Source organism: Rhineura floridana, chromosome 7, assembly GCF_030035675.1.
Source record: "Rhineura floridana isolate rRhiFlo1 chromosome 7, rRhiFlo1.hap2, whole genome shotgun sequence".
In the NCBI taxonomy this organism is placed as follows: Eukaryota; Metazoa; Chordata; class Lepidosauria; order Squamata; family Rhineuridae; genus Rhineura; species Rhineura floridana.
The window spans coordinates 28,335,067-28,351,260 of NC_084486.1; the positions used below are offsets into that span (position 1 = coordinate 28,335,067).

General features: G+C 41.1%; 1 protein-coding gene across 14 annotated transcripts in view; it reads right to left on the minus strand.

Annotated features, from left to right (window-relative positions):
• Positions 1–16,194, minus strand: part of ANK3 (ankyrin 3) — a 591,855-nt gene that overhangs the window by 104,350 nt on the left and 471,311 nt on the right. For 8 of the 14 annotated variants that reach the window (XM_061635097.1, XM_061635090.1, XM_061635087.1 and 5 more), the window contains 2 exons: positions 11,984–12,056; positions 11,724–11,786 (listed from right to left, as the gene is read on the minus strand). In XM_061635097.1, coding sequence (XP_061491081.1) covers positions 11,724–11,786; positions 11,984–12,056 — 136 coding nt within the window. The remainder of the gene's footprint in view (positions 1–11,723; positions 11,787–11,983; positions 12,057–16,194) is intronic. The other 6 variants (XM_061635100.1, XM_061635096.1, XM_061635095.1 and 3 more) reach the window with 1 other exon arrangement.

Below are 16,194 nucleotides of genomic sequence, written 5' to 3' on the forward strand. Positions count from 1 at the left end.
TGAAACCGTTGGGTGCGGTCATCTGGAGCTTTGGAGTGCATTGCCATCAGTATGCTGATGACAGGCAGCTCTATTTCTCCTTTTCATCTTCTTCAGGTGAGACTGTCGATGTGCTGAACCGATGCCTGGCTGTGACAATGGACTGGATGAGGGCTAATAAACTGAGGCTCAATCCAGACAAGATTGAGATGCTGTTAGTGGGTGGTTCTTCTGACCAGATGGTGGATGTCCAACCTGTTCTGGATGGGGTTGCACTCCCCCTGAAGGAACAGGTTTGGTAGCTTGGAGGTTCTCCTAGAACCATCTCTGTCACTTGAGGCTCAGGTAGCCTTGGTGGCACGGAGTGCCTTCTACCAACTTCGGTTCGTGGCCCAACTACGTCCCTATCTGGACAGGGATAACCTGGCTTCAGTTGTCCATGCTCTGGTAACCTCTAAATTAGATTACTGCAATGCACTCTATGTGGGGCTGCCTTTGAAGACGGTTCGGAAACTGCAGCTTGTGCAAAATGCAGCGGCCAGATTGGTAACAGGGACCAGACGGTCCGAACATATAAAACCGATTCTGGCCCGCTTGCATTGGCTGCCTGTATGTTTCCGAACTCGATTCAAGGTGCTGGTATTGACCTATAAAGCCTTACACGGCTTGGGACCACAATACCTGATGGAACGCCTCTCCCGATACGAACCCACCCATACACTACGGTCAAGATCAAAGGCCCTCCTCCGGGTGCCTACTCCAAGGGAAGCTCGGAGGGTGGCAACAAGGGAGAGGGACTTCTCAGTGGTGACCCCCAAATTATGGAATGATCTCTCTGACGAGGTGCGCCTGGCGCCAACACTGTTATCTTTTCGGCGCCAGGTCAAGACTTTCCTCTTCTCCCAGGCATTTTAGCATGTGTTTTTAAATTGTTTTTCTAATGTTTTGAATTTTAAAATTATGTTTTAAATTGTTTTTAAAATATGTTTTTAAATTGTGTATTTGTTTTAATGTTTTTGATTGCTGTAAACCGCTTAGAGAGCTTCGGCTATGGGGCGGTATACAAGTGCAATAAATAAATAAAGAAATAAATTTGTCAGCAACTCCTGCATCTGAAAAATACATAAACATTACATGTGAATATTCCACAGTTCTTCCTTGTGAACCATGTACTCCAGGTTTAAATGTAAGCATTACACATCCTACATTTGTTTTGTCAAGGGTATAGACTCTGTATTATAAAAGCATAGTTATCACTTCAAGAATTTAACTAAAAAAAGTGAAAATATAAGATCTGAATAGTATCTGTGTTAACATAAGCTTAGAATGAAAGACATACACACTTGTATACGTAAAACAATGCATGTGAAGCAAGCAGCATTTAATAACTGAACTAGAACTGAACCCAGTGTTGTAGTTTTGACACAGTTCCTTTTATCACAATAGTGCATTAAACTGGCCCTTTAATGCAAAACTGAAGCAGTGCAGCAATGGGATGGTTAACAAACAGCAACTCACTTCCACCAACTTCATCTACACCCCATTATGTCAGTCAAAGCTACATTCCAACAGTGAGAAAGATAATATAAAATAGTCCCTTGCCGTTTTACAATTCTCTTTCTTGCCCCCTATTTAATTTAGAGTAGAGCAGTTTATTCTGTCTGGAAAACTGCATCCCTTGTCCCTTTCTTTCTTGGACAAATGTTTGGATTTCCTAAAAGTTCCACAACTAAAAACATGCATTTCACACAGAGTATTCCCAGGGTGACTAAAGCCACATATCTCTCCCCTCCCCCACCGCCCGCTTTATGGTTCTGCAGCTTTTAAGTTAACTATCCCCTTTGCTCAGGGAGGTAAAAAACTAACCATGAAGGAGGCCCCACTTTTAAGCTACCAATCAGTTCTAAAAATACCTCCTCCAGCTCCTTGCTGCCTTGCAATTGACCAAATAACAGATCAACTTTCTTCCTGCAACCTGGCAACAGCAATTATTCAAAGTAGCAATCTTTAAAACCTCAGAAGTCTGTCAAGGTATTTCACAAGAATACACAAATCAGGGTGGAAAAAATGAACACCACAGGAAATACTAAGGTAGAAAAGTCTTACTGTTTTGGAAAGCCATTTTCACTCGCCTGGTCTATAAAACTTTTTTCTCTCCCTGCCTCTTGATGTTTCCAAGAATTCCTATTAGTCCTTTAGTAGCGATTTATCGTTAATCTCCAAACCAGTATCAGAACCTAAACTCTGTGGGTCATGTTCACTTTCCACACACCCACTCTGCTCTTCTTAATGTCTTGATCTCTTCCAACGCATGCATTTTAAGAAATGTGAGCCTTTGTCCTTTTGAATCCAAAAAGGGGTTTCCTTCCAAATGCAGGGGAAAAAACCGCAAAGTTTAAAAACGCAGGAATTGACAGCTGCTGTTGGAGGTAAAGATTCCCTTAAAAAAAAACCTCTACATCCTTCTAAAGTGTCTTCTGATTGGACTAAAAACTTCTCTGGCAAGCCTAGTCTAACAAGAAGACTGAATGGTGACATGCAGACAAGCACTTGAGTTATTTGTATGTAAATAAGGGCACAGCTTTGGTGTCAGGTTTTTCTCCCTTATCCCTGAAATCTGATACTTAGTCTAGGTTAAACATGCAGGCACTGGGGAAAGGCTGAAATCAGCTAGAAGCACATGGGGGGGGGAAGGTATTTTGCGCAAATTGTATTAGTAAACAACTTTGCTGTTAAGACAGGGTGTAAGAGAGAAAGTAGCTTAGGAAGGACTGCCCATGGAGTGGGGGAGGCGGCACAAACCCAGCAGCATTTCTTTTCAGCTATCTTCAGGTAGAGGGATGAAAGGCTTTTGTCTCCTGAAATCAGAAATCTGGTGAGTATCCATCTTTTACACAACAAAGACGATTCTATCTGCACCACAACTGCCAACCAGCTGTGCCAGAGGAGATCATAAGAGAGGCAACCCACACCCCACATACAGAGTTGCTGGTGACAGAGGAAGCTGATTACTAGGTCTGGTTTTGTTAATCATTAACATCAGCACCTTTCACATTTCATGCAGCAATAAAAGGGAGAGAACACCAATCTGTCAGCAAGACGGAGCCTCCAAAAGGGTGCAGGAAAAGACAGTATGCAGCAGTGGAATGTTTGGTTCAGCAAGAAGACTGAATAGGCTCCAAGTGTACCACATTAACATGCACATTGCAAAGAGGGTGTACATACTACTGGTATATCCTTAATCTAGATGGAATACTGGATCTTATCTGAAAATGCAACTGATTTTTGACAAGTCATTATTGACATCCTTGGCAACTGGATCTCAGACACAGGCTAGTATGCATTACTGATTTTTGAAATTCTGGTTTTTTAAAAAATTGGGTTACTACCCCACCCCATTACCAAAGCTTGGGATAAGTTGCAGTTTTCACACACATACCACACCACCACCACCACCATACTTACCTTAAACAGTATTAAAGCCTCACACTCAGTTAAAAGACTTGACCAACCAGAAAGGCTTTCATATGTAAAAAAAGGTACAAGTTGAAAGTCTGATGAATCTCTGGAAGAAGGGAACTTCATAGTTCCATGTTAGTATTTCAGGAACAATAAATTCTATGCTAATAAAAATATACTGTAGAAATTCATAACATTCAAAGAGCCAATACGACAGAGTGAGCAGATATCCAAGATTTGAACCTGGCTTGCACTACATCATATTGCCTCTTCAAATGCCATGAAACCCTACTCAAGTCATGAAGCTTGAGTGAGGGGACCTTGAGCCAATCACAATCTCTTTGCTAACCTACTTCACAGGACTGTTGTGAGGAGGAAAAAAGGGGGCGGATCTTGCCTGTCACTTGACCTCCTACTTGACCTACAGCACCCTGTCTGAAGTACTGAAACTTCAGTACCAAAGCTAAGAACTCTTTGTCCCAAGCTATTGTCTTGTTTTTTAAAAAAGTAGTCGTCCCTCCCATCCGCCCAGCTCAGATTCAGGGCTGCCTTACTATCATTGATAAATTGTTGTATACCTGACCTCTTAGGAGTTCAACCTAGCTGCTGCAGATTCTGGAATGTCAGAGAAACAGTGTCATTGGTGCCATCCAATATGAACCTCTCTGGGGCTCAGGATCTTCTGAGGAGAGGTAGGACTGCTCTGGCTACCTTATTTTTGGAGGTAATACAATATTGTGCTGAAGACAGAGGGTTCCCACTTTTGAGGCTGCAGTTTTGGATCACTTCCCTCCCACCCCCTCTTCTCTCTGGACAGTAAATGAAAAACTTTATTCAGCTGGAACATTTTAAACTTGGGATAATGGAACTGTCTCTTGCTCTATAGGTTTTTAACGGGCTTTTATACTTAATTTTTTAAAAGATTGTTCCTATATTTATTATAATACTGGGCATCTTTAAATTTTTTTATTTGTCTGTTTTTATTGTAAACCACATTGAGAATATGAACAGAAACAATGTTAAGAAATCTGTAGAAATTTTTAAAAAAATCAGTATTAGTAGTTACACTGGACTGTATGCAAGATATGTGAATTCACTCTCCACCCCCACATCTTTCCCCCCCACACACACACACACACTCCCACCGCCATTGTCATCACCGTGACTGCTGCTCACTGCTCCACACTGAAGGAGAATGGAAAATGAACAAGACATTGCTCTCTGAAGGGCTTCTGTGTGGGCACAGCAGGAATTAGCATTCTAATCCATTTTCTCTTGTACTGCAAGTACTTGTGGAACAGAACTGGAGGAGCCAAGGAAGGGAATAAAATGCAATTAGGGCAATCTTCACTCGTGTGCCCCCCACCCCACGTAGAAACACCTTATTATGCTATCAGGAGCCTAGATAAATGTAGAAAGGGAAGAACTGGGTGGTAATCCCAATGTTCCCTAAGGGCCACTTCACATGCTCCTCTCTCCACACTTGCAGGTCTAGAGTGTAGGTGGGGCACAGATGGGTTTTCCCAATGCAAGGTATAGAGTCGGAGACTACAGGGCTACTAGCTAAGGGAGCAGACCAGGACCCTAGGTTTGAGCTGGTGATCAGACCACTGAACCTGAGGCTGGCAGGCAGGAGGCCAGTGAACCAGTTCTCACAGCATGAGGATCTGAAGAACCAGAGCCAGGAGTCTCATATGTGATTTCCCTTGAGAAACAGAGTGACTCCCACAGTACCTTGCATGTTCAACAGCGCAGGGAGTGCACCAGGTGAGAGGCTGGCCCTTTAAGAAATTCTAGTTCTCTACAAGGAGGCAGAAGCTCAAAAGGGCTCAGTTCACTTCCAAACCTTGTTGGAGCAAGTTGCTCACTAGAAATTGTTTTTGGCACTGCTGACCTGTCTTGTTCCATGGGTTCTCCCTGCGAGACTAGAGCTGGACATCCAATCCCTGACATTGTGTGTCTCCTTGGTCCTGATGACTGCATGTTGAGTATGGAAAGCCTACACACATTGGGTTCCCCATTTCAGATGTCTGCACTCAACATGTAGATGTTTGGGACAGGACAGGATAGGGCAGTGGCATGGCTCCACTTCCTGTAAATCACATGGAGCCCCTGCCATGCATAATGCTAAAGGCGCTAATATTCTCCATAGTGTCCATGAAGCTGATGCCAGAACCTACAATGGCTTATATATAAAAAATATGGGGAAACAAGGAAGCCAATAATCTAAAGCAGCCTTCCCCAGCCTTCGGGTGCCCAGATGTTGTTGGGCTACATCTCCTGTCAGCTCCAGCCAGTATGGCCAATGGTCAGGAATGACGGGCATTGTAGTCCAGCAATATTTGGGGACACAAAGTTTGGGAAAGGCTGGTCTAAAGGAAGTATTAGAAAAAGTAACTGTTCTTCCCATTCCCCTGTGCCCAATTTTGGACAGTTGCTCTCAGCCCGTGATGCAATAATAACAATCTCATATTACTCTATTATTGGTAAAACAACTATCCATTAAAAATAATAATCAAGCAAACCAACTCTTGCCTTGACAATTCCACTCACTCTGTCTCAACTGAAGACCCACCATAAAGTTAAAACTTCCCTATTTGACTTTTGAATTTATATATTTAATGTAACAAATGTGGGGCATTTTGGCTACTGTGACAACACTTACAAAAAAAACCCACAAGTAGGTTAAAGAGCCTAGCCTTATTGAAAACAAAGAGGTTTTTTCTTAACATGCTTGGATCTGAATAGAAAAAGGAGGGATGATTGGCAGGAGTTAAAACAAGTAAAGAAACCATTCTGCTTAAGCAATTAACATGGAACGGCTTCCTGTTTTCTGAAATGTAAAGAATTCTCAGTTCCAAAGAGTTTGCAGTTCTATTACTACTACTCCTACTACATTTATATCCCACCTTTCCTCCAAGGAGCTCAAGATAGTGTACATGCTTTTCCTTCTTGCCATTTTATCCTCACAACAAACCCTGCGAGGTAGGTTAGGCTGAAAGATAGTGATTGGCCCAAGGACACCTATTGGGCTTCATGACCGAGTTGGGATTTGAACCCTGGTCTCCCAGGTCCTAGTCTAACACTAACCATTACATCACATTGGCTGTATGAACTTGATGAAGTGCTAAATGCTTGGGGAAGGAGATGGAATAGCTCCCTCTTTTTTCCTAATATGGACAACAGGGTTTTGCTTTGCTTTTGCAGCATACCTAGAATGTTGTTTGCGTGTGTGATAGCATTGGGTTATATCCAACAAAGTTGTCCCGTTAGTACAAGGACTTCCATTTGCGCAACAGAACTTTCCCTCTCCTCTCCTTGTGCCCCCCCATCTACATTGGAGGGTTGGAGGAACCCCCAGAACAGATCTGGGGAGCATGCGGGGGGGGGAAGAGAGTGGAAGTTCCATTGTGCAAGTGGAAGTCCTTGCACTAATGGGACAACTTTGTTAGATACAACTTCTGAACACCAACAGGCACTCTATCAAAAATGGACAAATTATGCAAACACCAGTGCATGGATGCCATTTCAGATTTCACTTACAAAAGGCGCAGGGACAAGATTCTTACAAACACTGACACATATCATGGAAATATTGAAGATTACACTGTGTAAAAGCTTGTGTTTTGAGAGTGTTGTAGTTGCTTTATTTTTATATCTTATAATCAATACAAGTCAAACACTCACTCACCCACTCCCTTTTTAAGGAAAAGGATTTGTGCCTGTGGCATGCATACTCACTGCATAGGCCCATTTAATGTCATTGCACTCATCACTGAGCATGCAGAACCAGTGAGTTGGTCTGACATATAAGTGAATCTATATAAGAGGAAGAATCACATACAATATGACCACCTACCCTCCCTAAATGGAGCCCATTCTCTAGATGGTTTGCAATGTACATTAGTACACAAAGATTGGGGGAGGTAAGATATTGATAAATGGTTATTAGGGTCTGGGATGGGATAGGGATCAAGTAAGAAAAGGAGGAAGATGGCTCAGGAAAAAAATGCAGACCAGGAAAGAGCAATGTATATTCATTCCTGAGCAGGACCTTCTTCAAAAGCACCTGATTGTGGCCTTCTCTCCCGCAAATTCTGGTAAATGACAAGAGTTGGAGATGAAAGACCACTATTCTTCTGTAATATCCACTGATGTCAGAAAAAATTAAAGTTGCAGAATATAATTTCCCTGTGTTTCAATACCACATAGCTAAAATATTAGTGATCATTTTTCTGTGAAAATTAATCTAGCTCTCTGGGCAGCCTTTCTCAACCTTCAGTCCCCAGATGATGTTGGACTTCAACTCCTATCATCACGGAGCTGTGCTTGGCTTCAACTCTCTGTTGAGTGTACATTCTGTCACTGACAAACCCCAATTTGTTTCCATATGATGTGTGAAATCACCGACCTTTGACCATGTTGGTCGAGGGTGCTGGGAATCCAACAATGCTTGGGACCCAAGGTTGGGGAAGGCTTGTTAAAAGTTTGTTCTTTCCTTTCTTTATATGAAAGAAATATATGCAAAATATATTTTTCTTTATACAAAAGAAATTCTTTATTCAAATTTTTTACTGGAACTAAATTCATTCTTCTCACTATTTTTAAACTACAGGTGCCTGGTTTGGGGAATTTTTCCACCATGGTGAAAGAAATGAAAATATATCCAAAATGTTTAGAAAGGACAAACAGATCTTTCTCAGATCTGCTTACTTTCCAAATCAATAAGTTCAGGGCAGAAAAGAAGAATTATCTTATTCTATGTAATGCATACTGCAAGATATAGTTTTAGCAAACACATTGAAAAGTTCTGTAGTCATTTATCAAGGGACTTTCTTCTTTAGTGTTTTAGCATTTGGAATTTAGGCATGTTATCACTAGTCTGAGAGCCATTTCACACATTACATTTTTTAAGTGTCCCCATAAGATGTTTTAAACATATACTTAAAAATGTAGAGTCTCAGTACGATACATCTCTGAAAATACATGATGCATACACACACAACTTCTTCATGGAGCTGTGCTTGGCTGCAGCTCCACGTTGAGCGTACACTCTGTCACTGACAAACTCCAACTTGTTTCCATATGATGAGTGAAACGACTCTAAGAAGGATGTTACATAGTAGGAGATCATTGCCTTAGAAGACAGATTTTAAGTTGGCTTGTGTGGTAATACAACATAATGTATATTAAGACCATTAGCTGTGTCTCCATGTTCCTCATACGATCCATTTGGTATAAAGGGAGACAACGGGAGAAACAAGCAAATTGCATGATGCATTTTCTAAGATTTCATGGATTAACTTACTTACTTAGTGTAGGAAAGAAGCAATGGGACACTGAGTGGATTTCATAAAATTCCATAATAATAGTGACAAATGTATGGACCTTTATAAAATCCCACCTGTATGGGACTGATCCTCCAATGTGCTGATCTCTCTAGCAGGGCTTTGTTAAGTCAGCTTTTGCCAAGAAGAAACTGAGGTATGCATCTTTTGATAAGTGACTAAAGGTCTTCATTGCCTCCCAGAGAGAACAGCAGGCAGACAGCAGTGGTTCCTGCTGCTCCTCAGTAGTGGCAGACCAGCCCTGTTCAATATATTAAAATTAAGGCAGTAGTTCCTTGGGATTTGGGCAATGCAAGAGCTTTTAAATTTATGTACCCCAACATTTTGCAGCAGGAAAAACTATAAGTGTAATAATTGCTATGATCGTTCGAATACATAAACAATGTTAAGCTCACAAAGTATCATATGCAAGACATCTATCAACTGAAATGAAAATGCTATTTTGTACTTCTGCTTCCTCAAGCAGTGGGAAGCTTGGGAGAGAGTTTTCATGGTATGATCCATTTGGAGAGAAGAACAGTAGAAGCTGAATTTTTATAATAATCTACTTGTTTAGAAATATACAGATTCAGCAGGAATTGCAGGAGTGTTGAAGCAAGGAGACAGGCAAGTAGCGTTAGTCCCCAAGTAATATCTGGCCAGCACTCCAGAATCCCAAAGCAATTTCTTCTCCTATTGCCCTGCAGGTATATGTGACTCAAGGTACATTTCAAGATGGCTGTAAACAAAGAGCAGCCAAATTATCAGTAAACCAAGAACCTCTGGTCTACTGTTAGCAACAAAGACTTATATATAGAAAGACATATCTTTATAACAGGCATATATAGCTGTAACTATACATCAATTTTAGGCTTTTTTAAAAGCAAAAATAAAAGCTCTTTTGTTTCAGTCCAAATATCACCAGCTATTTAAATTCATAATTTCACAACCTGCTATACTGTTGAGAGTAAGCACCAAGGTATCATTCCCCCCCACACACATATATTCACCATTGAGAGACATCTGTCATTTTTCTTCTGCAGTACTTTCACATCTATCATACTAATCAGCTTGATTAAAATTATAATATGCAAACACATTTTACAAAAAGCAGCAGTAGCATAAGAGAATACCCCAAGAAAGTTAATGGCAATTTGATTAAAACAGTGAAGAAAGAAATCTGGACAAAATCAGAGGGTTGTCCTCAGTAATTGCGGTAATAATGAAAAGTATAATGTGCATGAAAGCACAATTATTGTTAAGAGAATTAATATGGAAAGTTAGTGAAAGCAAAGTCAGCTGCATATACATGACCATGTACTACACTTTTTACTGAAGTAGGCCTACAATCACAGTGTAGTTATTTTCTGGATCTGCCTGCTGAAATAACTAGTGATCTGTCTGGACTAAATTGCCACAGCTTATTGGTAGCAGACATGCTTTGCATGCAGGAGGTCCCAGTCTGTCAAAGACAGCAATAACAGGTGAGCTGCTAGACTAATATTCTGATTCAGTAGTAGAAAACAGCTCCTTACATCTTTGAAGGCAGCTCCTTATATCTTTACAGCCAATATGTTCCCAACAGTAAAAACAACAATCCTTCAAAGGTTGGTACCAGGCACAGAGCCTGAGAAGCCTCCTACATCTTTCAATCGTGATAGAAATATATATTTCAGTAGAACTGGCCTTTACTATACCACAGCATCAGAACAAGCTGCCCTTAGTGGACTGTTTTCCCTGTGCATTTTTATAAAGCCTGGGTGGGCAACCTGCAGGTCTAGGGCTGTGTGTGGCCCTCAGTCAAATTTCAATGTAGTTCTCAGCCTAATTTCAAAAGTCCTCTGCAAGCAATCAGTTCAGACCTCTGTCAAGATCAATCTGTCCTTTCCCCAACAACCCACTGGGAGAGAGGGAGAGGGAGAGGGGGGAGGGAGAGAGAGAGAGAGAGAGAGAGAGAGAGAGAGGGAGAGGGGGAGAGGGGGAGAGAGAGAGAGGGGGAGAGGGAGAGAGAGAGAGAGAGAGAGAGAAATGGTGGTGGCTCCAGCCTCATGTATCACCAGCATGTGACCCCTAACTGAATACCCTTGAGGGAATGTGACCCCTGACCAATATAAGGTTTCCCATCCCTGCTGTAAAGGTACAGGACTAGGCAAACCAGAGCAAGCATATTTCATATACTTTTTACTCCTGTTTTAAGAAAAAATGGTCATTTTTGTGTCAGTTTTACAAAAGTGTTGTGGTGATGCAGGATTGACAACTCAAGCTTAAGGTATAGTCCCAGTATACTAAGAAATGCATAAGTAAACATCTTCTCAACAGTCATATTTGCATGTCACACTAATCATTGTTTAGCGTGCACATGAGCTGCAGTGAACCCTGGGTTCAGGCACTCCTCTCTCCACCTGCACAGCTGAGAGAAATACAGAAACTTTTATTTCTGCTTTTAGTTTACCCTAGCTTTCCACAGAGTCTAAACCAGGAACTGCAGTTAATACCAACTATGATTAATTTCAACAAGCCAGCTTTAGAAACCATGATTTGAAGTTAGTGGATTTGAAATAAACCATAGTTAATACTAACCACAGTTCATCATACCAGATGACACAACCAATTGTAAAGTAAAAGTGGAAGCAAAAGCTTTTGACTCATTCTCCTGCCTGTGTTGGAGAAGAACAGCTGAGGGGGGAGCGCACAAGTCCAAGGCCATCTGTTAAATGCTCCTCCTGCTTGTCCTAATTGTACTAAACTGTAGTTTAGTGTGGTGGGAAAATGAGGACAATAAACACAACACAAAGAGAAACAGACTAATGACAGGAAGAGTTCAGCCTATGTTGCCATGTTTTCACCTGGTATGCTAATATGGTAGTGTATATGCAGCTTTGATTTGTCAAGTTAGAACAGAAAATGAAAATGTTGAAGGGCAGAGCCCACTGCAGTACAAAAAAAAGTAAGAAATACCTTCTTCACCATCTGAAATATATTCACCATCACTGAGAATTTCAGGGGCATTCGCTTTACCAACTGCACAATTTAAGTGAACAAAATGTTAAGTCAATTATAAATGAAAATAAAATATTTTATTTCAACAAAACAATTTTGAGTCATAATTTTAACACCACCACCCCAATAATGGTTGTCTACTGAATAACAACTATGTTTAACAAACATTTATGCCATAACAAATACAGAGAAATAAGCAGTGGCTCCATTATACATACCCTCATCATCAGACATGTCCAAAACTTCATTCATTGTTTCTGGTACATTCATTTTATGCTTTTCTGTGACAGTCTGTTAAAGACAAATAAGCATTACAGACTAAAATGATCAGTCATTTTCACAAGAACCATTTTAATAATAATTAAAAATCACTCATAATTTGCAGTCTTTACAGGGAATTGAAACTCTGCACATTTTTCATGTTATGTGGTAGAACTTTGTTATATACGCCACCAGTGTGAACCTTCTTCGACATCTGTCTGTGGTGTCCTTGGAAATTTGGAAAGCATTAATAAAATGCAATGCGGAATACTTCTGATTATGTACCCGGGATAGAACTGCTTATAAATATTAAGTTGATGACTCAGTCCCTGCCCCCAAAAGCTCATAGCACTTCATACACATATTGGGTGCTTCTAGGTCTCTATGGTGGGATGGGTGCTCCACATGTGTGAACATTTTTTGCAGCATCCATTTGCATAAAAATAACAAGCCATATTTCCACCCCCCACCCCCATGGAACCCAGAGTTTTCCTTTTCAGGATAAATCAAAATTTAAAAATTCCTGTTGCCAATAGCTCGTTTGCAGTATCTCACTGGCTCTTGTGCAATACTCGGCTCCTGTCTGGAAGTACTCATTGTGTCAGCAATTCTTACACCAATGGTGCAAGACAGGCTAGTATCATTATTCAGATATTTCAGACAGGGCACTGAGGCAAAGAGACAATGGTTGCCTATCTGAGTTCAAGGCTGAAGAGGCATCTGAAATGGGGCTTCATACTTTTATTTATTACTATACTACTGCTTTGCAGGGGTGGTGCAACTAATAAGCACAGAGGCTATACATGGCTTTAATATTTAAATTCTTGGCATCACTGAGATGTGTAAACTAACTTTCTGTATCAAAAAGAGCAACCCTTGATTGTTTGAAGAGATTATTCTACTTTAGTTTTGTACTGTGGCTGGTGTTTTACTTTTTATCCACCCAGAGAACATTTGTTACTGAGTGGTACACAAATAATGTAAATAGAAATAATAAAAAATAAAAATGGGTAATAAAAACAGGTAATATTGAATTTGCAATCACAGACATACACTTTCCTCATCACAATATTGTTAATTATTATTATTTAAATTGATGTTGTTGCTGTTTTATCTGCTATTTTTCTTTTATGCTCTTTTTAAGAACTTGCTGCTGCTATTTATTTTTAGTTCATTTCTCTATATTTTAAATATAGCTGTATCAGTTTCTAAAATAAATAAAACACAGGTGATACAAGACATGGGCATTGGAGAGAAACACTATTGTAAAGAACTTTCCTCCCCTAAGCTAACATCTTTCTTCAGCCTAGTGTAAAAGTACACTAACCCAATGCCAACTAAGATATGTGCCGTTATATAGGCAACATGTAGCCCTTGTTTTCCATGGGATTTTGCAGCCAGGACGGTGCCAACTATTCACTTCCTGTGAAGGAAAATCAGGTTCTCTGTCTCTTGACTTAGGCTGTTCACAAGAATGTGGTCATAAGACTTCCAGCCTTTAGTCTTGAGGTGGAGCCTGCAGTGTGGGTGTTGACTCAGATTCCTATAGTTTAATATAGCACTTTTGGTTTTGCATGATAAACTGTAGAAGTTAAAAAAAGTGTTTTTAGCTTTTTTCAGCAGTGGTTTTTCCAGTTACCAAACACTTACTTGGAACTTGACTGAAAATACCTAACAGCAAACATTAATTTGTCTTCACTGGGTGGTCTGCGTGATTTTTAGCTCCCAGAGCTATTCCCACACTTACTGTTACTTACTTAAAAAGTTTCACAAGTGTAGCACATAGATATAGAAAATATAAAACAAAATACAACTCCAGTAATAAATTTTAGCTTCCTTTCATTTATGCTACATTTTTGTATCTATTTGAAGTGAGTTTTAACTTTGAAAGCTGTCGGCTATATAGAGCTTTTGAGCCTCGGTACTCTTTAGATGTTATATGGGATCAACTTTCCCATGGTGTCATCACATAGTACTTGCTATGCCATTTAAAAGACCAGCTCCACATGGGCAGAGCAAGTATCATGGATCCTTCCCGAACAGTCCTCAGCTGATCCAGATTTGTGTGATGATCAGGTGGGAAGGGCCTTTATAACTGCCTCAAGCCACAGAGTTCCAGACCCCTGGATCTGTTAGTAGCACCATGGGAGGAAAATCGTGGAAAATTTTATGCAGTGCAGGGAAACCTGTTGGCCTCAAGATGTTGCTAGACTATAATTCCCATTATTTCTAACTATTGGCGATGCTGGTTGGGGCTGATGGGAGTTTCAGCAACATCTGGAGGGCTACAGGTTTCCCACACCTGATTTAAAGGATACTCTTCTTAGAAGAGGTAAGAAATGCCACAATGCGCGAGATCACACAAGGTAATTTACTTGAAACTGGGGGCCCCTGTACCTCATTTTGGGTAGGGATGGAATATGTCTGCTGCTGATTCACTACCAATCCATCCTGTCCCTGCCCACCCCCAGCTTCGCGGAGGAGGAGGAGGCAAAAGAGGAGGAGCTCCCCAGGCCGAAAAATACAGCACAAGCCTTGGCAACAGCCTCCCTGAGCAGGGCCAGACCGTGGAGAAGGAACAAGAAGAGGCTGCAAGTAACAGGCTGCACGCTGGGATGAACAAAAAATCTGCTTAATTCTGACTGTAGAGAGTTGGAATTACACATATTGTTTGCCCATTCTAGCCTGCAGCCTGTTACTTGCCTCATGGTCTTGTGTCGCCTCTTCCTGTTGTTCCCCCTCTTCCTGTTCTTTCCCCTCTTCCACAGTCTGGCCCTGCTGGGAAGGCTGTTGCCAAGGCCTCCATTGCATCATGTGGCTGGGGGGGGCGGGCGGGCTCTTCTCCTGCCTCTTTCTTCTCTATGGTGACGAGGGCAGGGATGGAGCAGATTGACAGAGGATCTGAGGCCGCTGTGGATTCCATCCCTGATTTTGGACCATTTGGCAATCCACTTCTTTCCAGATGCTTGCATATAGTGTCTGAACACACTCAGCATACTTCTCTGGCAGCAGTTGGCTGAGCTACTCTGATATTCAGTTGCTTCCAAATTATTTACTGAGCACTCATCCTGATTTGCTTGGACAGTTTGTGGGGAGGTTAGACAATGCCAACTACTTATTGAGTATTCATTCTGATTTGCTTGCAGAGATTTGTTATGCAATGTTGCATCAAGCAATTGTTAATCCACACTTTCCACTGCATTTTCCCATCACTTTCCTTATCACAAAAAGTTTTGTTTTTTGGGGAAGCAGGCTTGTTGCACAACAGCTCCAATCAACTTTAATTGGGAACCCTCAATTTGCCAGTATATGACTGAATCCCACCCAGAAATAGTGAAAGTCTGGAAGCACCCTTAGAAAGGTGACTGAAAAGCAGGACGTAGGGAAGACAGATAGAAAGAGCAAAGGTGTGAGACAGTAGCAGGTGAAGAGAGCAAGGGCAGGAGACCTGGGTGCAAAGATGGGAGGAATCCAGAAGGAGGAAGAAAACTGGAAAATAAACAGTGAAGAGGGGTGCACATGGCCACAAACTGCAGAGATGGGGAAAGCTAAAGTTCATATATTGACTGGAAATAATGAATCAATACTTGGCTATAAGATTCTAGCTATATTAGCTGCAATATTTATTATTATCTATTTGAAATATATACTACATTTGCACCTGAGTTGCTTCACTGTCATAGCCTAAGGCAGGTGGGAACCTGTAGACCTCCAAATGCTATTAGACTCTGATTGCCATCTACCCTAGCCAATGTGGCCAATACTCAGGGATCACGGGAGTTGCACTCTAGCAACATCTGGCGGGCCACAGGTTAGGCACCCAGCCTATTTAAATAAGCATATTCACTAATTGGCAAAAAACCATGCAGTTTCAGAATGTACCTATAGCCAACAGATATTTCTATCAAACTTTAAAAAGCAGGGAAATTGGGCAGCTATAGTGAATGCACCAGGGGAGCAGGAGACCTAACCTCCTCTCTGAGATATTGGACTGCCCTACAAATTTGTCAAAATGCAAATACAATTTGGGTTGGCCTTTCACAGTCCAATCCACTTCCTGTGCAGCTTGGAAGAATTTGGTAACATGTGCCTCTGAGCATATGGTGAATGATGGCAACACCTGCCATCTCCAAAGACGGAGAATTACATTTTTGTATGTTTCTTGGTA